Consider the following 27352-nt stretch of genomic DNA (forward strand, 5'->3'; position numbering starts at 1 on the left):
CCGCCAGAGTGCAGCGAAGGGGGTGGAGGTTCCAGTGTATCAGGGGAGGCGGCTCCGGCAGTAGAGAAAGGAGGGAGGTCGGAGCAAGCCACCCTCCCGGAAGGGGAGGGGAGTAGTGAAGGGAGTAGCGTAGCTGTCAAAAGGAAAGTTAGAGGATGGGCGCGCGCGCCAAGTTCAAATGTAGAGGCGTGCGGAAGTACAGGGAGCCCGGAGGAGGGGCCAGGTCCCAAAGCCCGCAGGAGGGGGCAAGAGCAGTCTGATTCCGCGTCGGAGGAATCCAGGAGGGGCGAAACCCCAGCGGGCAGAAAGACCCTGCGGAAAAGGAAAGAGAGAAAGAGGTGGAGCAGCGCAAGCCTCTTAAACTGGTGCAGGGGAGAGACGGATTCAGAAGGGACTTCAGCGGTCTAAGCCTAGCAGACGTAGGGCTGCGCGCCTCGGATCTTAAGCAAACAATGAACTGCAATAAACACTTTTGTATATAAGAAAAGAAAGGCGTTGGTCTTTTGTGAGCTGAGACTTGAGGCAGCCCTGACACATATTGAATCATGGAGGGTGGGAATGTACTGTTTTGGAGACAGAAAAGTTACTGACTTTAAAATTTAATCTTATAAGATATAGAAGTGAAATTTGTTTCCAGTTCAGATTCAGAAAAAGTGTGATCCCGCTATGAGAACCTTAGAATACAATGCCCTAGGCTGTGATTGTTGAGTGTGTTCATCTCACTTTAGTCTAGTGCAGAATTTCCCAAACTTGGATCCCCAGCTGTTTTTAGACTACAGCTCTCATCCCTAGCTAACAGGACCAGTGGTCAGGGATTATGGGAATTATAGTCCAAAAACAACTGGAGACCCAAATTTGGGAAACCCTGGTCTAGTGTTGACTACTCAGAGTTGACTATTTCATGGGCAAAGCCAATTTTGGACAAGACAGTGGCATAAGCCATTGTTTGCTTGTTTCACTATGAGATTCAGGGGAGAAAAAGTTAAAGATACAGAATTATATGGATCATCATAGAATTGGTAGTGAAATTTCAGGGCATTAGTTTGTTTCAATAAGTACAGAACAACTTTCCAGAATTTGAACTGAGAAAGAGGGCGTTTTTCTTGCAATTGTTTTATGACCATCAGGACCCCATAATTCTAAATCACATCATAGATTGCTTAATACTTTAGTGTGACAGCTGTCTGGTGGTGGTTGGTAGCATAGAAAAAAGGGGGGAGAGAAAGAAAGATCAAATTTTCTTTTATAATTGTCTTGATTGTTTTAGGGAAAATATGAACAAAAAACCTTAAATAGGACGGATTAGAAAAAAATGTTTTGTGCAAAACTTCATCAGAATTGGCTGTATTGTAGCAAAAGGACTGCAAAATACGGACTTCATAATAGCTGACAGTTTGTGATTGTGACACCTATATGTTTAGTATAGGTAGGATTACCCTGACTTTTATTTACCTTTAATGACACCAGCAAATAGCCAAATCAGACTATATAGTATGATGACATCAACACGTCCAGTAGATTGTGCCTTCCTTGGTGGGATCATTTGAGAAACAATGCAGACAAAGCTATCATTTTTGTTCTCTGCACTCTTATTTTGTCTTCACTTTGTAGTCACCAGTGTCTCACCAATACAGGCACAATTTTCTGAAGAGTTGCATCCTGATAACTGGAACAGTACCTTTTCTGTTGCTACATCTACACTACCACAATTCCTAGAAGGCATCTGAGCTTGCTGTGTGAGTTGTTCCCAATGGCAAGAAACTTGGAGGCAAGCTATTTTGGTAACAAAAAGTTGCCTCCTGCTGCTTTTACCTTACCCTCACTATCTCTGCCCAGGGATGCACAAGCAAGGGTACCTCTTGCCCATTAGTAACTAAGACAGCAGTTATATCCCTCTGTGTCTTTTCTGAAATGCAGCGTCTTCTTTTCTTTAACTTGCTGTTTCTTCCTTGTTTCCACAGGAAGTCACACTTGCATCAGCTTCTTTTACAATAAGATAGCTGCCACCATCGTGCCCAATAAGCACTAACTCACTGTTTCATCACTACCTCCCATGATCTCTGTAAAAAATGGCCTATATTCCAGACACTGGGAATTCTAGCCTAGTCAGCTCACTTTTGGAGCTTGAGAGGAGGCTGCAGGAGAAAATATAATGGGATAACCCAATGCATACTTTTTTACTTGGGAGTAACAATATTGGAGCAGGAGCAGCTATATAGTGCATTATTGTTAATATACGAGATTATCCAGTCAACACTCCTCTTCATAATCTTACATTCAGACATTAACTGATATATTTCTCGAAACCATGGATTTGCTTTCTATATCCAGTTATTAACCTGCCATATCACAAGAAACCACCAACCCACCCATAGCAGGCCCCCTGTCCCTAGTATCAAGTCCATAACATGAGGTTGCACCATAATCTCACATTTTCCAAGGCCTCTGGTTGGTAGGCCAGGACCATCTCACCCTGTATCAACACATGTTGCACTTTGCAAGGCCTCTGGTTAATGGGTTAGTTACACTTTTACCCATGCCCATAGCATAACTGATTTTCATGGTAGCTAGTAGTTATTATTTCTCTTTCCCTTCAGAACCACATGCATATACCAGTCCAGTTTTAGTCTGTAGTCACAATGTAATGGTTTTCACCCAAGTGCTCTATGTGGATGCAGATGATGACCCCTTCAAAAAGAACATTGATTATAGTCTCATTTTTTGTGAAATAGTGCCCCATGTTTTCAGTTTCTATGAGCTTTTGAGCAAAATAGCAGTAATGTTGGGCTGGCTAGTTTGAAGCATGTTGAAATTGTCAGTGAAGTGCACATGAATGAAAAATGACCGTAAACACCAAGCAATACAGGTCTCTGTTGCTGCATAAATTCTTGAGGGCTCGCTTTTGGGTAGAAATGTGTAGGGTTACACTGAGTGTGTTTTAATACAGTGATTTTTTGAGTGTTTTCATGTGTACATGTGTTGATGGTGCCCATGAGATTACCTTTACCTTTCTATATGTTTTATAGTTCTCAGCCTAAAATGCTTGCGCTGAGCGAGCCATGCTGTAAATGAGTACCTAGTCCAGTGGAGAAAGAAAAGGCATGTGATGTTGGCCACTTGTTTCTGTTAACCTTAATACAGTGGTACCTCGGGTTACATATGCTTCAGGTTAAAGACTCCATAAACCCAGAAATAGTACCTCTGGTTAAGAACTTTGCTTCAGGATGAGAACAGAAATTATGCTCTGGCGGCGTGGCAGCAGTAGGAGGCCCCATTAGCTAAAGTGGTGCTTCAGGTTAAGAACAGTTTCAGGTTAAGAAGGGACCTCCGGAACGAATTAAGTACTTAACCCAAGGTACCACTGTAATTTGCAGGCTGTAGGTTGTGATCTGATGTGTCATGGCCTTTTGCTCAGGGGTTTCATTGGAGTCCTGAAGATGTTTAGGATTAGAGAGTAACAGTTCTGACATAGAATTGTTGGACATTTTGTTCTACAAAAGCAAACCTTCAGACCCAAAAGGACAAAAACATGTGGCATTGTAGTGTTTGGATTACGTGCCTTGAGTGAAGGCATTGGATTTTGATCGTTTAATGTTGTATAGCTCCGTGTTACTGTTGGAGGTCCCTGTGTGGCTTTTCCCCTTGCACATGGCACCCACATGGCTCAAACATGCCATAGTATGGTTTCCCATGTTTTCTGAATCCAGTTTGTGGCTGAGTGGTAAGCCATAAATAAGCCAAGGTTTGTTCTTGGTTTACTTCTGGTTTATTGCTTGTGGTTTGTCTGAGAACATACTCCCCCCCCTGGGGGGGGGGATTTGGATGGCACAAAAAGCCATACTAGAGCTGTGTGGGTACTGTGCTGAGTTGAGGAGGAAACCCATGTGGGGACCTACATGGCAGGGGGGCATAGTCACAACTAAGTCGTTATTTGAGACAAACTGTGATTTACATGTGTGACTCAGGCAATTGAAAGCTGGATTTTAGTTATACATATAATAGAAATCTTAATTCCCATAGAGGTTTCTCAAGGTATCTAGGTACCCAAGCATGCATGCTTTTACAGTATAAGCTCAAAACTGAATTGCACCCTAAGGAAATTGACATAATTTGCTGTTTGCTATATCTTGTGATGTGTGTTTTCTCTTCTACATCTTTGTTTTAGAAACTCTGCAGGATCTGTTTTGTTCCTCACACTGTCAAAAAGTGAAGAGTATTAGGCTAGCTTATGGCAGATAAGACATACAACCTCACAGTTCTGTATATATCACAAAGTAGAGACATGCTCTCTGCATTCTCTTCTATCCTTCTAAGGCTGGCAGTGAGCTGGCAGAGAAGAAATATACCAAACAACCACGTATAAGAAGAACATTTTGTCATGAATGGAAGGAACATGTTGCAGGTGGCTATAGTGAACTCGAAATGGCAATAGAGATTCTTATATTTATGCAGAATAAATAAAAGAAAATGATGGGCTAATTCGTGTAGCACGAATCATGTGAACATGTGCTTTATGTGGGATAATGGCTTATTGCTGCCTGTTTGGTTGTGGAATGGGCTGTTTGCGGTTAGATCTATTGTCATAGATTGACTTTTGGCCAATTGTTAAAACCACCTTAACACTTTTTTCTTCTGTTTATAGGCTTGCATAGATGATAATGTAGATATGGTGAAATTTCTGGTGGAAAATGGAGCCAATATTAATCAACCTGATAATGAAGGCTGGATACCTCTACATGCGGCTGCTTCCTGTGGATATCTTGATATAGCAGAGTAAGGATTTTTTCCCAATATTTAACATAACTTACCTTGATGTTTAGTAGGCTTACGATGCAACCGTTGCTAAGAAGCTGTTTAACGACAGGATACTTTGAGCAATGTATTCCATATTTTATGAGATGAGAACTGGGTTCTTTATGACAAGAAGAAAAATGCAGTTCCCTCACTCATAATAAAATTACGTTGAAAGGTGAATTTGAAATTTGCAGTAGTCTACATTTGTTAATCATCTTGTAACAAAGCCATATATCTGAACATATATTCTAGAAATGAGCACTTGATACTTGATTTGAAGCCTGTGTTTTTTGTTTCCCTGTGAAATAGTCAACACTGGAGCACCAGACCTTTTGTTGATACTTAATTATATCTAGGGTTAAAGAACAAGTGCTGCATTTAGCTAAAGTTTGTCTTTGTCTTATCTTGGGATGTTGATAGAATTTTCTGGGAAGTTTACAAATAGGGTGGCTGTAGCTTTTAAGGATAGCTCTCCACAATCTTTAACCTTTCAATTTGATGTATTGGGTGCCCTTATGAGGAAGAACTCTGAGCTTGAGAAACCTAAACCTGTCCAGGCTATACATTGACACCTCTTGCATTGCATATAGTAATGTAGGATCCTGTTTGTCCTTAAAAGGAAGCAGTACTAGCTGTATTCTTTCTGACTCTGCAGTATGTGTCAGAATTCTGTTTGAGCTAACATATAAACTAGAATGGCATTTTAGCAGCTGTAAATTTCAGTAATTTTTTCATGTGGCAGCTGAAACTACTTTTCAAGGGGTACATGAGTAGGTATATTGTATATGGTTTTCGTATCTCATTTGTTCTTCCTCTCATGTGTGGGACTGAAGTTTCAATAGTTATTTGCCCATGGCATTGCTAAGATTTAAAGACACCTTGCCTGTTATAATAGAATAAATGTGTGTAATTCCACTGAATAAGCAGTACTTATGCTGTACACACACACATTCATACCCCTCCTTTATGTATTACACATACGTGTCTGTATGTGTACATATATAATCTGTTAATAACTTATTATATATCAATAAGAATTATAATCAGGAAATACAAACATATTACTACTTTTGAGTCTCTCTCTCTCTCTGTGTGTGTCATAAAAATACATTTTTATGTTTGCAGAACAGTTGTACATAAATGTTCCACTTTTCAAGTGTGAAGGTAATAGGCATTTCATCCAGAGCACACCCTCCTAAACAGTCTTGTTGAAGATGGAAGAAATAATTGCTTGCCAAACAAAAACTAGTAAAGAGGATGTGACTGAGCAGGCTCAGAATGTTGTTAATGCTTTTTAGGGAGTGTGCTGGAGAAAGTAGGGGCACAGCAGCTGCAGACATTCCTGGAGGTTTCTCATTTTCTTGATCTGGGTTCTTTCTTGGTGATGGGAATGAATCAATCTTAGTGGCCTTAATGGATATCCTTTGTTGCAGGCACAACACAGGGACTGCAGGTGTTCTCTCCCACCCCTGTTCCTCTGTGGCTTTTGATGCCATTGTCCATAGTATCCTCCTGGACCAACTCTGTGAGATAGGCATTGGAGGCACTGTACTGCAGTAGTTTTGATTCTGCAGTGCCAAGTTCAGAGAGTTACACTGAGAAACAGCTCATCGGCCCCATGGTGTTTTTGTTATGGTGTCCCACAGGGGCACATTTTATCCCTAAAGTTTTTAGGGATCTAAATGATACCAAAGCTTTTTAGGATCTCTCTGAAACCATTGAAAGCAGGCATTAGGAGTTTAGAAGCAGGATGCCTTCAGTATGCTGATCACAATTGAACCTGCTTTCTTTTGCATCTAAATTGGGTGAGGCTGTAGAAGCCTTGGACCAGGGCCTGGCTGCAGTTAGTGGGCTGGATGAAGACCAGGATAATGAGTTTGAATCCTGTAGCAAAATGTCTGTTCTGGAAGAGGTTGAGCTCTTTCTCATGGAACAGGTTCACAGCCTGGAGATGCACCTGAGTCCATCTTTATCACTTGGGGCCCAAGTGGTCTCTGCAGCTGGGAGCTCTTTCTATAAACTTTTATCTGATCAGACAAGTGTGGCCATTCTTGGGTTGGCCACTGTGATTCAAACATTAGTAGCCTTAAAACTAGGTCACTGCCTACATGGGGCTTTATTTTGATGCATTGCAGGGGGCTGGACAAGATGACCCTTGGAGTCCCTTCTTGCAGTCCTGATCTCAAACAAATAATTTACTCACGGTTGAATGCCTATCTTAGGAGTTGTAAGCAGGATGTTTTCCTGGCTTGGCTAAGGATTAAGACACAGGGTCCATACTCATCCATACCTTTTTGGGGTAGGGTGACTCTTGCGTGGTTGTCTTGCAGCATTCCCAGAACTGTTAAACATCATGTATTGCTAGTGCGTCCACATTTTCTTAGTGCTTGACAAAGGTTTTTGTGAACCTGGCCATCTGATCTATGCTGTGTGGTCTAGCTTCATTCTTGAAGTTAATAATTTTTGTTTTCTTCATGTTTCTAAACATAATAGGCTAGTTAGTTTTCTTTTAAGACAGGGATGGAGAATCTGTGGCCCTCTAGATGTTGTTCACATCATCCCTGACTATTGGTTATGCAGTCTGGAGCTGTTTTAAGACCTTGGTGTTGTAAGAGATATGCTTCACTCATGACTAGATTGGACAGTCAGGACTGCCATCTGGTATACAGCATGGTATAGCTAAGATATCACTGTGCTATAAAATGCCTATGATTCACTCAGATACATAAGCTAGTCACCAAATGGCACCTTAAACCTGGGTTGCCATTTATATGAAATTTATATCATCATCATCATCATTACTGTAATTATTAATTTCATTTCTGTACTGCTTTATATTTTAAAGAAAAAAATCAGAGCAATATACAACACAATAAAACATCAAATAAAACAAACAAGAAAAAGACAGCGACAAGAGATCACTACAAATCGACAAGCTGGCTGGTGTGCAACAATATCTTTTGATACTGGGGAACGTGGGGGCATGCACAGCAGCAGAAAAAGTTGCTGTATGCCAGCCAAATGGTGGAGATGTCAGTCTCCAAACCTGATGACAAGATATCTTCCCTTGGTTGCAAGTTGACTCGCATCAGTCGCAAAACGTGCCTAGTGCCTGGGGGATTTTGAACAGTGCTCCCTAGGTACCCTAATACTGAAAGTTTGATCTGCATTGTGATAGAAGTGAACAGCTGATTTGATTATGATTGTTTTTGTGACTTGCTGGACTTGGCTTGACTATTTGTAAAAAGTTGACAACTTATAAGACACGTGAGACTCAAGGCAAGAACTTCTAATTGATACTTCAATCACAACTGATGTTTCATATCCTTTGCATTATCGAGTTCTGCCAAACTGAATAGTTGGTCACACTATTTCTTTGGCTCAGATAGACAAAACCTGCTTAGGACTATCTTCTCCTTCTGCTGGGTTTGTAATTAAAATGATAATAGTTATTGTTACCTCGAAGAGGTGTAGTCAACCTCCACCTGCTTCCTATGGTCACTCCAGCTCTCAATGCTTTGTTTGGATCATGTGGGCATAGATCTGCCTTTCACCAGGTAAAGCTACTTTTTTGCTTAAGATGAGAGTGAAGCTACATGGGGAGAAAGTACCTGAAGTTGTGCTGTGTGGCCAGAAGAACAATATTTGCTTCTTTGTTTTGAATCAGTATATGCTTGGATAATGGTGTCAGGTGGAGGGAGAGAGTTGCTTTGTGGCTCCTGCAAGCTACAAACCTGAAATTGATTTTTGATGATGCTTTCAAGGAGCTGGCTTTAGGCACCAGGTCTGTTGACAGATCAACTCTGCATTATAAAGATGTCTGCAAACATGACATGAAGGCTCAGAACATTAGCTTTAGGTAAAGGTAAAGGGACCCCTGACCATTAGGTCCAGTCGTGACCGACTCGGGGGTTGCGGCTCTCATCTCGCTTTATTGGCCGAGGGAGCCGGCGTACAGCTTCCGGGTCATGTGGCCAGCATGACTAAGCCACTTCTGGCGAACCAGAGCAGCGCATGGGAATGCCTTTTACCTTCCCGCCAGAGCGGTACCTATTTATCTACTTACACTTTGATGTGCTTTCGAACTGCTAGGTTGGCAGGAGCAGGGACCGAGCAACGGGAACTCATCCAGTCACGGGGATTCGAACCGCCGACCTTCTGATCGGCAAGTCCTAGGCTCTGTGGTTTAACCCACAGCGCCACCCGCGTCCCTACCATGTGGGAATTCCTTGCTGATGATCACAGTGCCTGGAAACAGGCAGTCAGGTCATGCATCCATAGCAGTGAAAAGAGGAGGAATGACTGCTGGGAGGAGCGCAGAGAGAATAAACGTCATGCATCTGCAGCAGCACAACTGGATGCCTTCATCTGTCCCAGCTTCAATAAAAGATGTCTCTCCCGTATTGGTCTCTACAGCCACAGTTGGTGCTGTAACTCTCCAATGGTTTGACTTTACCTCAATGGTGCCCACTTCCATTGTCTCCCAAGACAGATGGATGCCAACAGCAACTTAATACTTCAGTTTTTAATAAATACATCTGCGGGGTGGGGGTAGTTAAAATTAGCAAGGGAAAAAAGCAATCAAAGATTATTTAACCACAGATTTATTTAACCCACTTACTAAAGACAAGTGTAAGAGGCTAAAAAGGTAAAGGTAAAGGACCCCTGACAATTAAGTTCAGTCGCGAACGACTAAATCAGACTGTATTTATCCATCTAGCCCTACTTTGACTCTTAGGCAGAGATTCTATCACCTGTTACCGATTCTTTCAATCTGACATGTCAGATCTTCTCTGTGTAGGATCCTCTCCATGCAGACCATGTGTTCTCTTTTTCATATAAGTAAACATACATAGCATTGCACTCTTAAAGTTAAAATAAACAATTTAATGTTTTAATTGACCTTCATAAGTTCTAATACATAATTTCATTCACATTGAAACTGCTTTGAAAGTGTATATAATGTTGACAGTTAGTATGACTAGACGGCACAGTTGACTGTTAGAAACTTTATTTGTAAGTCCATGGGAAGAGACCATTTTGTTCAGTTCTGCATACTTTACTTCCCTTAAATTCTGGGGTTGTGCTGCTTCTGGAGCAGTTCTAGAGGTAACTCGGAGAATAACCATGTAGGTTCTTAAGTTAAGAAGGGCAATTCTAGGAACCTCTAGCCCCACTGCAGGCAACTTACTGTTTTGTTTTTGAAAGGTTGGAGAGAGGAATGTGGACTTTGAAACCTCATTCTTATCTAGAAGATGTAATTATTTGGGGATACTCTTGTTCTTTGGAAGGAAATTAGTGATCTTTGCATCTACTGGAACCATCCTGTTTTCACCTTTTCAAATTATGCTGAGGTTTCCCTTTTATATTGTTTTATGCCTGTTGCTTTAGAAGCCCTTGACAGAAAGATTGCAGGAAAAGGCCTGTCCCCCCCCCCCCAAAGGAGGGTTTTTGTTTTTGTTTTAAACTAACTTCTGTGTGTCTGCTTCTTACCCTGATCTTGGGAATACAATCCATACTGTTGGAGTAGCAGTTTGACTAAATGAAGACAGTTCATAGAGAAAAGCTCAGTTTGCTGTTCTGGTTAGATGATGTGCAAACCAGTTAGATTTGTAGTTTATTTAGTGGGGAATGGAGCAGAAATTCTCAGCTTCAGGCAGGTTTTCCCCTTGCTTTGGTATAGTATAACTACAGTGGTACCTCTGGTTACGAACACTTCTGGTTACAAACGCTTCAGGTTACGAGCTCCGCTAACTCGGAAGTAGCTGCTCCTGGTTTGCCCCAGGATGCAAACAGAAATCACGTGCTAGAGGTGCATGCACAGCAGGAGGCCCCATTAGCAAAAGCGCACCTCAGGATAAGAATGGTTTCAGCTTAAGAACAGACCTCCGGAACAAATTAAGTTCGTAACCAGAGGTACCACTGTACTTACTTTGGTCTTGTTCTGTCTTTTATGGGATGTTTTTTCTCCTGTAGGTAAAATTAAGAAAGTAACTAGCCTAGTGTCATATTCTGTTTGTGCTTTCCTTCATAGTTCTATTTCCAATTTGGTATTCAGCTCATGAAAGGAGGTATGACATTCCTGAAACAGATGTTATTTAGTGCTGTATTTGCTTTGCATACATATGAATTGAGAAACCATACTTTTTCTAATGTTGAAAAACAGCTTGTATTGGATATGTGCTGAACAGATATTCTAGGCCTCAGTTTCTGGTGCTGCTGATGTTAGTGACCTGATGGGGCAGACTATCATAGATACTCCATGATTAAGTATTGGCTGGGAAACAAAAGTCTAGGGGATTGGCAGCCATAGTTTGTTATGGTAGTGGTGATGACAGTCTGACCATCATTCATTGTTTTAATAGTCACTTCCTTTTCCTGTACTTTGCTTTTTAATTCAGTGGCTTCTTAAGGTCAATAAAAAATGCACGCTATCAATGGATTAATTTGCTTGTGTCTCAGATGTTAAATAGGTTGAAATGAGCATAACATCTAAGAACATATTTTGAGATGCCTCCCACACTGAATATTTTTTGACTAGGATGACACTATAGAATACTGGATCACTCAAGGTATTCATAAGATTGCATTTTCTGGTTGTTGTTTTTACCTTGTTACTCATTTAATATTAGGAAATCACTGTGGTTCTTAAGACTGTGTTCATGGAAGACAAACTTACTCGGCTACGAGTGATCTAGCTTTGTACAGTATGCTTTTCTTTGAAAAGAATGGATTTGAATACATAAAGATATGACTTCTACTTCTAGCATTCCCTATTCCAATTTTTATTCTCCCTTATTTTAAAGCCTGTGTTAAGTTTAACAGTTACTGCAACAATTTGTTGCTGCTCCTACTTGCATTTCCTTAGTGCACACGAATGTAACAATGATTTAAACTGTTTTTAAGAGAACCATCTGCTGAACTTTATCAGCATACAAGTGAGGCATTTTGGCTTTCTATGCACGAAGTCAGCAATCTTAGGCATACATATTGGAAATAAGATCTACTGAACAAAATGGGACTTCTGACTAGTGATGTTAAATTCTGAAGAATAATTTTTTGGAGAATATTCTCGATTAATGAGAATATTAGCGAATTTTCATTTAAAATAGGAGAATAATCATTTTAATGCATTGAAAATGATATAATTAGTTAATATACATGTTTATTCATGGGTAAACCTGTTCAGATAGTAACAAAAAACTGTACAGATACTTTAATTCAATGGGGCAATGCAGTGAATTCATACCAGTCTTTGATTTTTTGCACCAAACTTGAAATTGAAAATTCAGTGTGAATGACTCACGTTAATCACTAAGCCTGTCACCAACCATATATTTACCATCAATTTGAATTCTAATTATGTTGTGTATGTATGAAATGTAGCTTTTAAAGTAAAAGGAATACAAAAAAGACTCAGGTCTGCTACAATAGTACATTCTTTAGTAAGCATATCTACATGGTACAGTATTTTCAGTGCAACACTAATAAAATTTATATGTTTAAAATAAATGCTATTTTTTCCAGAAAATAAAACACAAATAATCAGTAATGACAAGTTACATAACATCAGAAATGCGAATTATTATCTGCTTGGACAAGTAAGAAAACACACAACATATTTAAATTATAACTGATAAATTGTCACAAGAAATAAATTTATTTTAAAAATAGGCTTTAATTAAAGGTAAAGGGACCCCTGACCGTTAGGTCCAGTCGCGAACGACTCTGGGGTTGCTGTGCTCATCTCGCTTTACTGGCCGAGAGAGCCAGCGTACAGCTTCTGGGTCATGTGGCCTGCATGACTAAGCTGCTTCTGGCGAACCAGAGCAGCGCACGGAAACGCTGTTTACCTTCCCGCCGGAGGTAATTTATCTAATTGCACTTTGACGTGCTTTCGAACTGTGAGTTGAGCAGGAGCTGGGACCGAGCAACGGGAGCTCACCCCGTCGCGGGTATTCGAACTGCCGACCTTCTGATCGGCAAACCCTAGGTTCTTTGGTTTAGACCACAGCGCCACCTGCGTCCTAGGCTTTAAGTAACAAGTCTCAAATGATTATAAATTTATATTGACTCCTCAAACATCTTAAGAGGATAAGTCACCATCTTCGTCTCCATGATGTCAATCTCTGGTAAATGGCACCTTGTACCATTGAATGGCACTGCAAAAACCAGTTACTGGCATTAAATAAAAATATTGAAATGTCAACTGTTTAAATCAAGGTCACCTCACTTGCCGTTACACATAATTGTATAGGTCTAGGTACTTTAAGTGTATAAAGCATTATAGCTACCGTATTTTTCGCTCTATAGGACACACTTTTTCCCCTTCAAAAATGAAGGGGAAATGTGTTTGCGTCCTATGGAGCGAAAACGCTAAAGAAGCCCCCTGCGACCCTCTCCCGGCTGGAGAGGTGACGCGCAGCTATGGCAGGAGCCTCTATAGCCGTGCGTCACCTCTCCAGCCGGGATAGCGCGCGCGGGGCTAAAGAAGCCCCCCGCAACCCTCTCCCGGCTGGAGGGGTGACGCGCGGCTATGGCAGGAGCCTCTCCACTGCGCCTTTCTGCTGCTCCCTGACCTGCTCTTTGGGGCTGGTGGTGGGCTTCCCCCCGCCAGCCCCAAAGAGCAGGTCGAAAGGAACTTGAAGCCTGGAGAGCGAGAGAGGTCCGTGCGCACCGACCCCTCTCGCTCTCCAGGCTTCCAAGGTAGCCGCCTGAACGCACCTTAAACGGCACCTTGTTTTAGAGCAGGAAAACAAGAGGGGGGAAATTCTCCCCCTCTCTGCGCAGCGCCTCCTGCCGCTTCCCTGAAGGGGCGCTGGGCAGAGAGGGGGAGAAATTTTTTTTCTTGTTCTCCCCCCTCTAAAAAAAGGTGCGTCCTATTGTCCGGTGCGTCCTATGGTGCGAAAAATACGGTATTTTCTGTATGGCCAAGGGTATAGAATTGCTAGGAATAAGGTCACACCAAAATAGAAAAAAAGCCTATTACATATAGTTGAAATATATATAAATTCAGATGTTCATCAGATTAAATGAATGGCATTTTTAAAACAAAACAAAAAATGTTTTCTGTAGTTCACATTTCAGAAGTGCCAATGGTGAATGATACAATGCCCAGTAATGTAACTTGATCAAAAAAATAATTATTTATTACTTACACTGGCGATATCACAGATTGACTTATTATTTACTAGATTTTTTAAATGTGGATTATAAAACTGGTTCTTAAATTAGAATTTACAGTTTGTGGAGAATATTCTGTGGAGAATTTAGAAGGCACAGGGCCTCCTTGGTAGTAGTGCCCTCCCTTCAGATGTTAAGGAAATAAACAACTATCTGACTTTTGGAAGACATCTGTTTAGGGAAGTTTTTAAATTTTTTTATTGTGTTTTTACTATTCTGCTGGGAACCACCCAGAGTGGCTGAGGAAACCCAGCCAGATGGGTGTGGTATAAATAAAATTATTATTATTATTATTATTATTATTATTATTATTATTATTAGCTCAAAAGTCATACCTCATGGAAGTAGCCACTCCCTCCTGCTTGTTTTTTATCACCAATGTCTATAATTCATAGTTATTGCCTCAGGACATGAATTTTCTATATATTACTTAAAATTAACAAGCTTCTGATAGACTTTCTATTCCATTTATATGTCTAAACCAGGGTGAGCCAATGTGGTGTCTTCTAGACATTTTGGACTAAAATTCCCAATGTCCCTTAGCATTGATTGTGCTGACTGGGAGTGATGGGAACTGCAGTCCATAGCATCTGGAAGGCTTCCCCTTGTCTAAGCTTATTAAATGCTGTCTCAGACTCTTGATGTATTTCATGACCTGCCATCTTAACATGAAGCTGACAGAAGAGATGCTGAGAGAAACAAGATGAAATCAGTTATGATAATCTGTGAAGACTTTTAGGATCAGTCATAACAGAAACCTTTTATTCATATCACAGTGAATTTTTTAAAATTGTCATGAGGACTTTAGTCTCCACAATGTTTATAATTTATCAACTTAGGTTATTTTATGTAGATGACGAAGCCTCAGTTGAAAGATAGTAAATAATTTTTGTAGTACTTCCAGTTCTGATACTATTCTGGAAACAGAATAGCCTCAACTTTAAATAGTATTCTAAATGTGGATACACCACAGGTTCCTATAATGACAGACTTTTAAATACCATATTTTTTGCTCTATAAGACGCACTTTCCCCCTCCTAAAAAGTAAGGGGAAATGTGTGTGCGTCTTATGGAGCGAATGCAGGCTGCGCAGCTTTCGCTGAAGCCAGGAGAGCAAGAGGGATTGGTGTGCACTGACCCCTCTTGTTCTCCTGGCTTTGCTTTGCTGGAGAGCCGATTCCCTCCCTGCGCAGCGCCCCTTCAGCAAAGCGGGAGGAGAAATGGAAGGGGCTCTGCTTCTCCTGCCACTTCACTGAAGGGGCGCTGCGCAGGGAGGGAGAGAACTTTTTTTTTCTTGTTCTCCTCTAGAACTAGGTGCGTCTTATGGAGTGAATAATACGGTAACCTAGATGTCTGCAGTGACTATGGATTACCTCCAGGAAGATTTTACAAAAGTTGCTATTTTCTTTTATATACATAGACAGGGAATCAAGTTGATTCCTTCCAGTAATTGTGTTCTCCAAGGAATTTTTTCAATTTCTTAAGTTCATTAGTAACAACGAAAGGATGCCAATGGCAAAACCAATATTAGGGCAGATCTTTTATTATTAGATTAAACTTTAATATACCAAACTGAGTACTTACTATTTTAATATATTCAAAGTTTAATTTAGTATAGTCAGCAAAATAAAAATAAAAATCATAGATCTTATAGTTAGAAAGGCCCTGAGATGACATTACAGGGGGAATGTTTTGCCTAATAGTTATTTTAGTCTACATACTCCTGTTGTGTTTAACTTCTGACATAGGTGATGTGCTGATGTTTCAAGGAACTTTGAGAAATGTCATGTATGGCTTTCTCCTGGAGAGGAAAGATTACTTTAAATGTATAATCCCTTAAGGTTAACTTCTTGAAGTGGTGCTTATCTGATCTTTAAGCAAAGGCATCTAAGGCAGGGTTGACTAAACCCCCAGGGCCACAGTGATGGTCTCCCACCTGACTGGTGACCACATGCCCATGGTGGGTGTGGCTAGTGTTTGCTGTCTGGTCTTTGACTGCAATAAAGATTGATTGGTGTGGCATATAAGCACATATGTACCTGCCACACATACATTTAGCACACACAATGTCTGCTAACCAGACATGCCGTCAGACAGCCCTCCCTTCCACCCCCTCCATCACCATTCAAGTTCTTCCCACTCCAACACTCAAGGATCTGTTCAAAGTTTAAAAGGCAATGTTCATAAAAGAGCGGACAGGGAGATTCATCTCCAAGCTCAGTGCTTTGGTGCTTAGCGCTAAGATCAGGGATAAAAGATCCCTCTTACTACTCTTTAGAGAGGATCTTGAAACAGGATACAGATTCATTTTACTGTCTGGATAAATTGGGGTCAATGCAGCACCTTTTGCATTCTTTTTTTGTGTTGTAATAGATGGTTTGACTATTTACTGTACCACAACCCCCATCTTTCAAGTGAAAAACTATTATTCCCCCAGACACTTGCATGTTTGTCTGTCTATACATTTGTATTTCCTTGAAAAAAAAAATAAAAAAATAAAATTGATGCGTGAATAAGTGTTGATCCCACATCACACATTTGTCAACATGTGAGGGGGTCATATCAGCCCCCCTGTATGTGGCTCAGTAATGGCATCTTTGTTTCTAAGGTGAGTTGGGTTGTAGGTATAAGAAAGAAATTAGAGTATCATTCACTTATGGATTCATTTGGGAGGATATAGCTGCCATTTGAAAATTTTGGCAGAGTGCCATTGCTCACTTGCTTACCTTCATTCTGCTTACACATATGTATGTGTTCTGCTTACTCAGTTTTGCAGCATCACAGAAATAATTCATTGTAGGTTCTCTACTCTTATAGTTCTGAAGTTGGCATGAGCAGTGTAAGTAATTCTAATGCCATGAAACTGAGCAAACAAAACTGCATACAACTTCAACAAATTACAGGCTAATTACTAAAGAGCTGCTTTTGCTGTGAAGAGGTGTGTTCCAAACTAGTTGTCTCTGCTTTGAAGGCAATTTTCTACTGCTGACACGGCTTTTTTATTTCTCTCTTTACCCCATCCCCCTTCAGTGTCTAGTTTGTTATCCATCACATGATCGCATATCTTTTCTTCCATCTGGCCCAAGAAGACATTTTTACATTACACTGTGATGCCATATCTCTTTGCAGCACTTGATCTTGGTCTAAGTTTTTATTGTTGAGAAGGGTATATAGCACTTGATTTGCATTCAGAGGGTACCAGATTCAATTCTTGGCATGTCCTGTTAAAAGGCCTTTGGGCAGCAAGAGGTAAATCACTTAATCTTATGAAATTCTCTGAATATATAAAATGCATTTTAAAAACAGTAAAGCAGCAGCATAAAAGCATATAAAAACAAATGGGAAGGAGATTCAAATACATAAAACAGGTTCTGTTCTTTTGGGTTGGAGGAAGCCTAAACAAATAAGTCTTTACAAGATAGCTGAAACTACTGGTGGTTGTTGCCTCATGTATAGCAGAATGAAGGGCATTCCATAATACGGGGCAGCAGCAGAAAATGCCAAGTAGGTCAACTCAAGTACAGTGGTACCTCGGTTTATGAACTTAATCCGTTCCGGAAGTCCGTTCTTAAACCAAAACCATTCTTAAACTGAGGCACACTTTCTCCAATGAGGCCTCCTGCCGCCAGTGCCCTTCCATAATTCGGATTCTGCTCTTTGACCGAGGTAAAGTTCTCAAACCAAGACACTATTTCCGGTTTTGCAGAGTTTGTAAACCAAATCGTTCTTAAACCGGACTGTTCTTAAATCGAGGTACCACTGTCGTATATCCAGTTGAAATAATTCAAAAATTGATGTGGAGCTTATTGTTAGAAACTAAGCACTTTGGACAGCTGTTTTTTAAAGAAAATATTAAGAACTTGTATGATTGACAGCATGTTAGGAAAAATAATTTGAAAATTATTTTTCAAAAATGTAAGGAAGGTGGTTCTATCAGAGACCATCCCTTTAGTGTGTGTGAGGCTTTGGTTTATATTTACGTAGCTTGTTCACTGAAATGTATTTAGTACTTGTATCAAAAGGTGTGCTTTCGTATTAACAACAAGCTATTTCTTCTGTTTCAGATATTTAATTAGTCAAGGAGCACATGTAGGAGCTGTAAATAGTGAAGGGGACACTCCATTAGATATTGCTGAAGAAGAGGCAATGGAAGAGTTGCTTCAAAATGAAGTGAATCGGCAAGGTAATTTTAAAGGTTTACTACATAAAAAAATTAAAACATAAAAAGAATCTGTATTAAAACCAAAATGTTGCATCAGATTGACCATATGCAATTAAAAAATGCCATATAACTATAATTAATTCTGAATACAAATTTAAGAGCCCCTGGTTACATAAGAAAATACACTGTAGAAATAGGAAGAATTATGTCTCTGGAAAATTGAATGGAACTTTCAATAAAATATGTGTTGACAATGCATTTTTATAGGGCTTGCCATTTATTTAAGTGTGCTGATTAGGTTTGAGTTTACATCTGAAAAAGAACTGAATCTAACAAAAATGTGTTTTCCAAAATGAGCATGATAGATACACCCATTGTCTTTTAAAAGACTTTTGCATATGATGAGCCTTTCAGTTGTTTTAGTGACCAGATTGAAGCCAGTTTATGTTATGTTTATCTCAGTCTTGCAGTTTGCCATATGTGGATGCCTTTGTGAAAAAAAAAATATCCTGCCAGACTAATAAAACACTGTGTGCCTCAATTGCTGGTGTTCATATCTGTGAATCAGTATGATCAAGCACCACAACAGGCTTCAGTGGAAACTACAGGTGTATGGGAGAATATTCATGAATATCGGTGTTAGTGAAGAAATAGCATTATCTGTGCATTTTAAGATGCAAGTAACAAAGTAAAAGTAGAATGAACTGTGTCTCCGTTGTTGCTACAATCTTAAGCAGAAGAAGTATAAATCTTCATTATGGACATTGAAGGGATTCCTGAGCTGAATTCTTGTCTGAGCAGCACTTTTTATACACATTCTTCCCAGATTATAAATATGGCACTATGCTTGTTGGCTATGTTTTTTCTCCCCTAAAGTGATTACAATTACATATTTGTTTGATATTAATTCATGGAGAAAGCAGGAAGGATCATAGGTTCTTAAAGATGTACTATATGGATATGTGACCCTAGGGCCTTTCTTATTGTGTCCAAAGTTATAACTGAGTAAGATTGCTCAAGAAATCTAAAAATTTCATTTGATGAAATTTCTACTGCATTATTAAAAATGCAGCTTCTTAATGAGCTGAAAGGGGAATTGAAATTTCGAGGAGAACCCAGCAAGGTAGCAGAGAGCATGCTTTGAATGCAGAATGTTCCACATTCAACTTGTGCCTTTTCCAGGTAAGGCTGTGAAAGTGGTAGAGTGCAGAGATAGCTCAAACTTAGTTTGCCGGTAGAGAAACCAAGATGTTGGGGCATTTATTTAAGAAGTGGGAAAGGAAAGGTTTTGTATAGGACTCTAATAGAACAGTCCTGCAAATATTTTCCTTAAAATCCAACTTCATTCAGTTCACTTTACAGCCGAAGCTTTTTTTTTTTTTAATCTGATTATTGACATCTTTCTATTTCTTCATTGTCAAATTTTAAGTCATATGTTCTAGTGTGCTTTGTATCTAGATGGGAAACTTTCTGTAAGTTTCTGTCAGGTGTGAGTCAGACTAATAAGAGAACTGTTCTTAGGGGCAGTGTTTTACTTTGGGAAGGCAATTTTAGCTCAGCCTCTTGTTTCAACTGAGGCAGTGACTTCAGTGAATGGGTGGCTGGGTGGGAGCAGGGTAGGATATTTAGTAGAGCTGTGGACTTGCAGAAAGAACTGGAACTTCTCAACCCTTCCCATCTTATCAAACCTGATTGACATTTAGCTAGTATGTAATCAGCAATAATTGAAAGAACATCTTCAGGCTCCAGCAAGGCATCTTTGAGTACTGTAATGCTGAAATGCAAGAAGATTATCAGAATACATTTTCAACTAGGCTGATAAAATAGTCAGAACATTTGCTGCTTAACATGCAAGTGTGGCTCCAGTGCAACAAAATGCAGACAATGTTTTTCAGTAGTTAATTCATTGGGGGGGAAAGTCATGTGTAATATTTCAGATTGCCTACTGCTGTTCTAAATCAGAATCCTTCGTTGTGTAAAATATATCATGAAAGGACTGTTCAGAGGGCTTTTGTCTTTCATGTTTGATAAAATAAAGGAAAGTATTTCTTTTGTGCCAATACTAGTTTAAAGCTTTAAAGTTTAAAGCTTAAAGCTTTCTGCAAGCTTTCTAAGATTCATGTCTGAAGCAAACATACTTATTAAATATTTGCGTTGTTGTTGTTGTTGTTGTTGTTGTTGTTGTTGTTGAGTCATTTAGTCATTTATTCTAGGCTAGATACAAAACTATAGTAATGTAAGGTTGCATGTCTTGTGTAAGGTCCCATGTCTTATCTAATGTCTAGTAAAGGTGGCGCTCTGGTCTAAACCGAACTTATTGAGCTTGCTGATCGTAAGGTTGGCAGTTTGAATCCGCATGACGGGGTGAGCTCCTGTTGCTTTGTCCCAGCTCCTGACAACCTAGCAGTTCAAAAGCATACAAGCACAAGTAGATAAATAGGTACTGCTGTGGCGGGAAGGTAGATGGTGTTTCCGTGAGGTCTGGCTCACCCCATAGTCGAATGTGACTGGACTTAACTGTCCATGAGTCCTTTACCTTTACCTTACCTAATTTGTAGTCTTAGTGATTGCTTTAAGGATGAAGACAATTCAGATCTTAAAGAGAACAGAATTAATTAATTATAGTTCATTTTTAAAAGTAGGCATCATAATGTTATCAGCCACTTGCCTATACAATATTTTGGCTATGGTTGTATAAAATCTTAATGTCAGAGTGAATCTTGTGACTTGAATTCTAAGATAAGTTGACTTAACGAAGTTAATGGAATTAAAATTCCCACCCAAATGGTTCAGCACCCCTCTCTGGAGAGGCTTTTGCGGGGAGGTGCAGTTGGCTGCATAGGTGAAGAGACAGTAAGCTTTCCTGGCATAAACTTAATTGTTTTAGCCTATCCTAGGAGTCAAACCTATATATTTAATCATTTTTTCAGTGGAATAAGGTGATCAAATATTAGGTAATCTTTAGTTCTGATCTTTTCGCCCTTGAAGATAATATTACTACTCAAATCTTTATTGCTAGTCAGCTGTTGGTAGCTTCTGAATAATTATTATGAGTAGAAATATGTCCTTCTGATTTGAAAGTGGGAGAATTGACTTGACATGTTTTGATAAATCATTCAGGTCTGTGTTGAGAAGACACATAGATAATTGAGCAGAGAGCTTCTAGTGCCAATCTAGAAGAGCAGGTTTAAGAATTCTATGCATGCTCTCTGGACCACCAAGGGAGGCAAAATGAAGTCTTCTGTAATCAAGACAGGGATGGGAAGTGAGGTACACCTTTAGATTTCTATAGTTGGTTCAGATGTTTGTGTTTGTACACATTTTGCTTTTATAACGCTGCTGGTCAGCAAGTGTGCAAGATGTCCCTGCACTTTTGTTTATGAGTTCTGGGCTGAGACTGTGCTTCAGGTTGTAATATGTAATATGCCCTATGTTTAATACATGCACTGTTAAATCCAGGGAATTTAAGTAACAGAGTACAGTGGTACCTAGGTTCTCAGACGTAATCTGTTCTGGAAGACCATTAAATGCTTCCATTTTTGAACATGCCTCGGACGTTGAACAGCTTCTGTTGCGTGTTTTTCAATTTTCTCCACTGAACTTGCAGCCAGCTCTTTGCACCTTGGTTTTCAAACGTTTCGGAAGTCAAATGGTCTTCCAGAACAGATTACGTCTGAGAACCTAGGTACCACTGTACTCTGTTACTTAAATTTCCAGGTTTTCTGCAGACTATCTACAAATATCAAGTTCATTAAGATTAAACATCATTGTAAAAGTAGAAAGAAAGAAAAGGGTTCCTAGTGGGTCCCTTTTTCTATAAGAGCATTGAATATGTATCTAAATATAAATAGTATAGCAATACAGTGGTACCTTGGGTTACATACGCTTCAGGTTATATACGCTTCAGGTTACAGACTCCGCTAACCCAGAAATAGTACCTCGGGTTAAGAACTTTGCTTCAGGATGAGAACAGAAATTGTGCTCCGGCGGCGCGGCAGCAGCAAGAGGCCCCATTAGCTAAAGTGGTGCTTCAGGTTACGAACAGTTTCAGGTTAAGTACGGGCCTCCAGAACGAATTAAGTACTTAACCCGAGGTACCACTGTAGTCCTGATCCTTGACAGACAGAGCAGCTATGTCTGTCTATACTATACTGCAAGCACTCCAATTGGAGAGTAGCCTTTACCATGGACTTTGAAGAAGCACAAACTCTGGATGAAAGGGAGAAATGAGCTAAGAGGAAGACACATTTGGCAAATCCTCACCATGATCAACTCCCGCCCGAAAACCTATGTTCCCACTGTGCAAGGGCGTGTGGATCCAGAATTGGCCTCCACAGTCACTTACAGACACACCGATAAGACCGTGTTCATGGAGGACGATCTTACACGGCTACGAATGATCACCAAAGAAAGAAGGACTTATTTTTATTTATTTAAAAATATTTGTATACCACTGTATCAGAAATGTACAGCCAAACTATAAAATAATAAAAAGTTAAAAGCAAGTTTAAAGCAAAAAGAAAATCAAAACAAATATCAATACACCACTGTGTGTGGGTGTGTAATATTGATTCCCTGGGAGGCCTGGTAGAATAGAATGCAGTGGTCTACACAGTGAATAGCAACCTCAAGGTATAGTCACCTCAAGGCATGGTAACACATGCCTTCTTGGAGATTGGTCACACTCCCTTCTTGGAGGTTGGTCACTTATTATGCCATTTCTGCAGATAACCATATAATAAAATAAACAAATAAAAATAAGATCTCTGAAATGCAAAGATGAGGACCTTTTAAAGGAAATGTCAGCACTTATATGATCATAGATATAAAATAGAATTAGTAGGCTTGTGGGATGCATTTAAACTTACAGAGGCTATTAATACTAAGCACTGCAGGACCTCGATGGGGTCTTTAGAGACAAAATTGTGTTAGTGTTGTTTGGACCTCAAAATAGCCAGATGAAAGGTTTTACTGTAGCTATGGTTGCCCATAAAACATGTTAAAAGATCGAGAATGCTGTGGTACATTGAGCATGAGTTAGTTCATTGGAATGAACTTTTGTAGGCAACAGCCATCTTGGTTATATTCATGAAGCAGAATGAAAAGGCAATATGTATATATGCACATAGCCTGAAAACCAAGTTTTAAAAATCCTCTTTGGGCAATATACATAGAAGCCGTGTTGGAGTGTAGGGTCCAAAAGAAAGAAAGAAAGAAAGAAAGAAAGAAAAGGGCCATGCACAAGTAATAGGATGTGTGCTGGAATAGCCACAGGTACAGCTTTGCATGTAATTGTATTTCAGTCATAGAAGAGGTTTAACTTGTTTCATTTGTGTCAGCAACACAGCCATGCACAAGGCATCATTTGCTTTGCTTCTGTACCTGTGCTTCTTGCTGCAAGCTGCTCCCATTGGAAGAGAGTAAATCTCTTCAGTAGGAAAGATACAGGAAATGCTTCACATTCCTTTTTTCTGATTGCTTAGCAACAGTGATTTAACTGAGTAATTGCCATTGGCAACAGCAGCATCTGCCCTAATAAGCCTTGGAGCCTTCCCTCCATATATATATATATATATATATATATATATATATATATATATATATGGTAAAGGGACCCCTGATCAGTCGCGGACGACTCTAGGGTTGTGGTGCTCATCTCGCTTTATTGGCTGAGGGAGTCGGCGTACAGCTTCCAGGTCATGTGGCCAGCATGACTAAGCCGCTTCTGGCGAACCAGAGCAGCGCACGGAAACGCCATTTACCTTTGCGCCGGAGCGGTACCTATTTATCTACTTGCACTTCGTGCTTTCGAACTGCTAGGTTGGCAGGAGCAGGGACCGAACAATGGGAGCTCACCCGGTAGCGGGGATTCGAATTGCCAACCTTCTTCACCCAACGATTACTTTTAGGTGTAGTTCAGAGATTTTTGAGCTACTTCATTCCAAGCACTGGATGTGGTCACTACTAGTTGGCTGGTAATGAAGCTATCTGAGTGACAAGAGTCTGTCAAAAACAGTAGCGAGTACAGCAACTCTGCATCATTTTGTGTGTGTGCATGTGCGCTTGCATACAGACTGTTGTGTTGATATGGGACAGAATGTTAATGGCAACATACTGGAATTTCACCTGTGTGTTGGAATCTTTGGATGAAGTCACCCAGCCACTTTATATGGATGTCTAAAAGGATGCAGTGGTGGCAGCACTGATGAGGTTGAGCAGAAGTTCCACAATGCTGCCTTCTGGAATTGACTTTACAAATAGAAGCAATGCCTCCTAGTCAGAGTCTATCCAGAAAGATTCCTTGGTTGATGGTATCAAAAGCTGCCAAAAGATCGAAGAGAATGATCAAAGCCCCATTTGTGTCTCTTGACAGAGGTCATGCATCAGGGAAATTTAAGAGCCAAATCCAGACCTGAAACAGGATTGAAATGAATCTAGGTAATATGTTTCAAGCAAGGGAGATTAACATTAGACAACCGCCACTTGCTTGAGCATCTTGACCCCCAAAGTGATATGACTGGGTTATTACAGTCTTCTGGATCTGGAGAGGATTTTTAAAGGACCGACTGCATAGCTTAGGTTTGCCATATGTCTGGAATTTCCCGGACATGTCTGGGATTTAACTGCTGAAAATAGCATCCGGGGGGAATTCAGGAAAATAGGCAAAATGTCCAGGATTTTGAGGTTGACTGCCTAAAGAAAGCTCAACAATTCCTCCCCAAAAGCTCACCAACTTCTGTGTCCTGAATTTTACTTCTAGAAATAATGGCAACCGTAGCATAGCTGACTTACTGACTTGCCACTGGTCAGTATCTAAACTCTTTCTTCTTTCCATCTTTAAGCATTAAAGATTGATTATGCTAGGTTGGTAAGTGCCCAGAGCTTGTGACACAGCAATACTTGTTGGCAAGCTAACAAATGCTGAGAATTAGAATTTTGAAATGTTTTAAAATGCATGCTGAGCAATATATTTTAGAATTAAGCTAAAACGTTTCAGCTGATTAACTAGTAAAGGTAGCTAATTAGCCCCCCCCGACCAATCTTTATGTAAAATGATTTTGTAGTGTACCTGAGAGAGAGCAAATAACATTTTTTAATGGAATAAACTGAACACTGAGCTAGAGATGCAATATTGCCATCTGTGGACCATTCTTAGAATGTACTTTGTACCTTAAACTTATGAGAAATATGAAATGTTTCTCTTATGAGAAATATGAGATTCTCAATGCACAATGGATGTATGAATTTTTGGAGTTACTTATTAACTTACGCCAATTTACATGCATAAATTGATTGGGGGATGTGGCTTGAAAATAATAGCAACAATAACAATAATCATTGTATTGCATTTATTATTTGCTTTTTTAAAATAAAAAGTGACCTGAAGCAACTTACAAAATAATATAAACATTAAAACTATGTATAAAACCAAAACCAACATACATGACAAAGCTAGATAATAAAGAGGCCAGAAATACACACAGGACTTTCCAAATTAAGGACTGAAAGCCTGGTTTTAAATAAATGTTTCTTTCCTGACACCTAAAAATAGATAATGATATTTCCAGGTGTGCCTCCCTGCAGAACGTGGGGGGGGGGGGCACCAATGAAAAGGAGGCAAATGGAAAAAGGCCCTGGATGACAAATGCAAACCCCAGTTTAGTTCATGTGGGAAAAGACAGTCCTTGAGGTATTGTGTGCCTTTGCTGCCTTTCTCTACCCACTTTTCCTTTGTATTCCTTTGTGTCTTATGTCTTTTGCCTGTTTAAGCTGGCATGGCCATGTTTTTTTCACTACATGGAAGGGTTGAACATTAGATAATTTTAAATATGAATGAATCTATAATACATTTCGCCCTCCCATTTAACCTGAGCTGGACATGGGAGGTTTTCCTGCAGGTCAAGGAACTACCGTATTTTTCACTCTATAAGACGCACCAGACCACAAGACGCACCTAGTTTTTGGAGGAGGAAAACAAGAAAAAAAATATTCTGAATCTCAGAAGCCAGAACAGCAAGAGGGATCGCTGCGCAGTGAAAGCAGCAATCCCTTTTGCTGTTCTGGCTTCTGGGATAGCTGCGCAGCCTGCATTCGCTCCATAAGACGCACACACATTTCCCCTTACTTTTTAGGAGGGAAAAAGTAAGTCTTATAGAGCAAAAAATACGGTAATTCCTATTCCAGGGGTGGGGGAGACCCCCTAAAGTAGGCCACCAGAACTGTTATATTATGATTTAGTTCCACAGGCAGTGCATTCAGAGTTGCTGCCTAGCCATGGAAACTAGAGAACACTGAAGACGATAGCTGTATCTTCTGGAAATGAAGAGTATGGAAATAAGGAATTCCCAGGTCCTAATCTAAACATGTTTTTTACCTTTTCTCCCACCAATGTCATACTCATCTAGACTACCTTTTATGACCTTTGTGTCTCTGACCTGCAGTTTTGCTTTGCTTTTATGTTGGATGTCTTGGCTCAACCAGTTTGCCGGACACTATCCAACCAATCTAGGTCTTCTTTTTCTCATGAGATGCCCTGACTCTTCTGGGGGAATGCCACCTCCAGCAGTGTATGGCACAGACAGGCATTGCCTCTACTTTCCTCTCTTCCACACCACATACATCCCAGGAATACTGCAAAATCATTGGGTGGCTCAACTTGGGTACCTTTTGTAGATCCGTGCTAGCTTTCTGCTATATTAAAATGTATGCTGATGCATGGCTACTGGTCCTGTTTCCACACTGAACTTTGAGCCCATGATTCTGCCAAGGCATTATCTATTCTATGTTTTATGAAAAGTAATACAATAGGGACGCGGGTGGCGCTGTGGGTAAAACCTCAGCGCCTAGGACTTGCCGATCGCATGGTCGGTGGTTCGAATCCCCGCGGCGGGGTGAGCTCCCGTCGTTCAGTCCCAGCTCCTGCCCACCTAGCAGTTCGAAAGCACCCCTAAGTGCAAGTAGATAAATAGGTACCGCTTTATAGCGGGAAGGTAAACGGCATTTGCGTGTGCTGCTCTGGTGCCGGTTCGCCAGAGCAGCTTCGTCACGCTGGCCACGTGACCCGGAAGTGTCTGCGGACAACACTGGCTCCCGGCCTCTAGAGTGAGATGAGCGCACAACCCTAGAGTCTGTCAAGACTGGCCCGTATGGGCAGGGGTACCTTTACCTTTACCCTTTTAATACAATATTGAAATGGTTCAGTGGGTGAAGGAG

The 27352-nt window shown here is 40.3% G+C and overlaps 1 protein-coding gene across 6 annotated transcripts in view; it reads left to right on the forward strand.

The window, feature by feature from the left end:
* Positions 1-27352, forward strand: part of PPP1R12A (protein phosphatase 1 regulatory subunit 12A) — a 94055-nt gene that overhangs the window by 23910 nt on the left and 42793 nt on the right. For all 6 annotated transcript variants that reach the window (XM_080971323.1, XM_080971324.1, XM_080971319.1 and 3 more), the window contains exons 2-3: positions 4643-4773; positions 18042-18160. In XM_080971323.1, coding sequence (XP_080827449.1) covers positions 4643-4773; positions 18042-18160 — 250 coding nt within the window. The remainder of the gene's footprint in view (positions 1-4642; positions 4774-18041; positions 18161-27352) is intronic.

Source organism: Podarcis pityusensis, assembly GCF_964106645.2.
Source record: "Podarcis pityusensis genome assembly, chromosome: 10".
Classification (NCBI taxonomy): Eukaryota; Metazoa; Chordata; class Lepidosauria; order Squamata; family Lacertidae; genus Podarcis; species Podarcis pityusensis.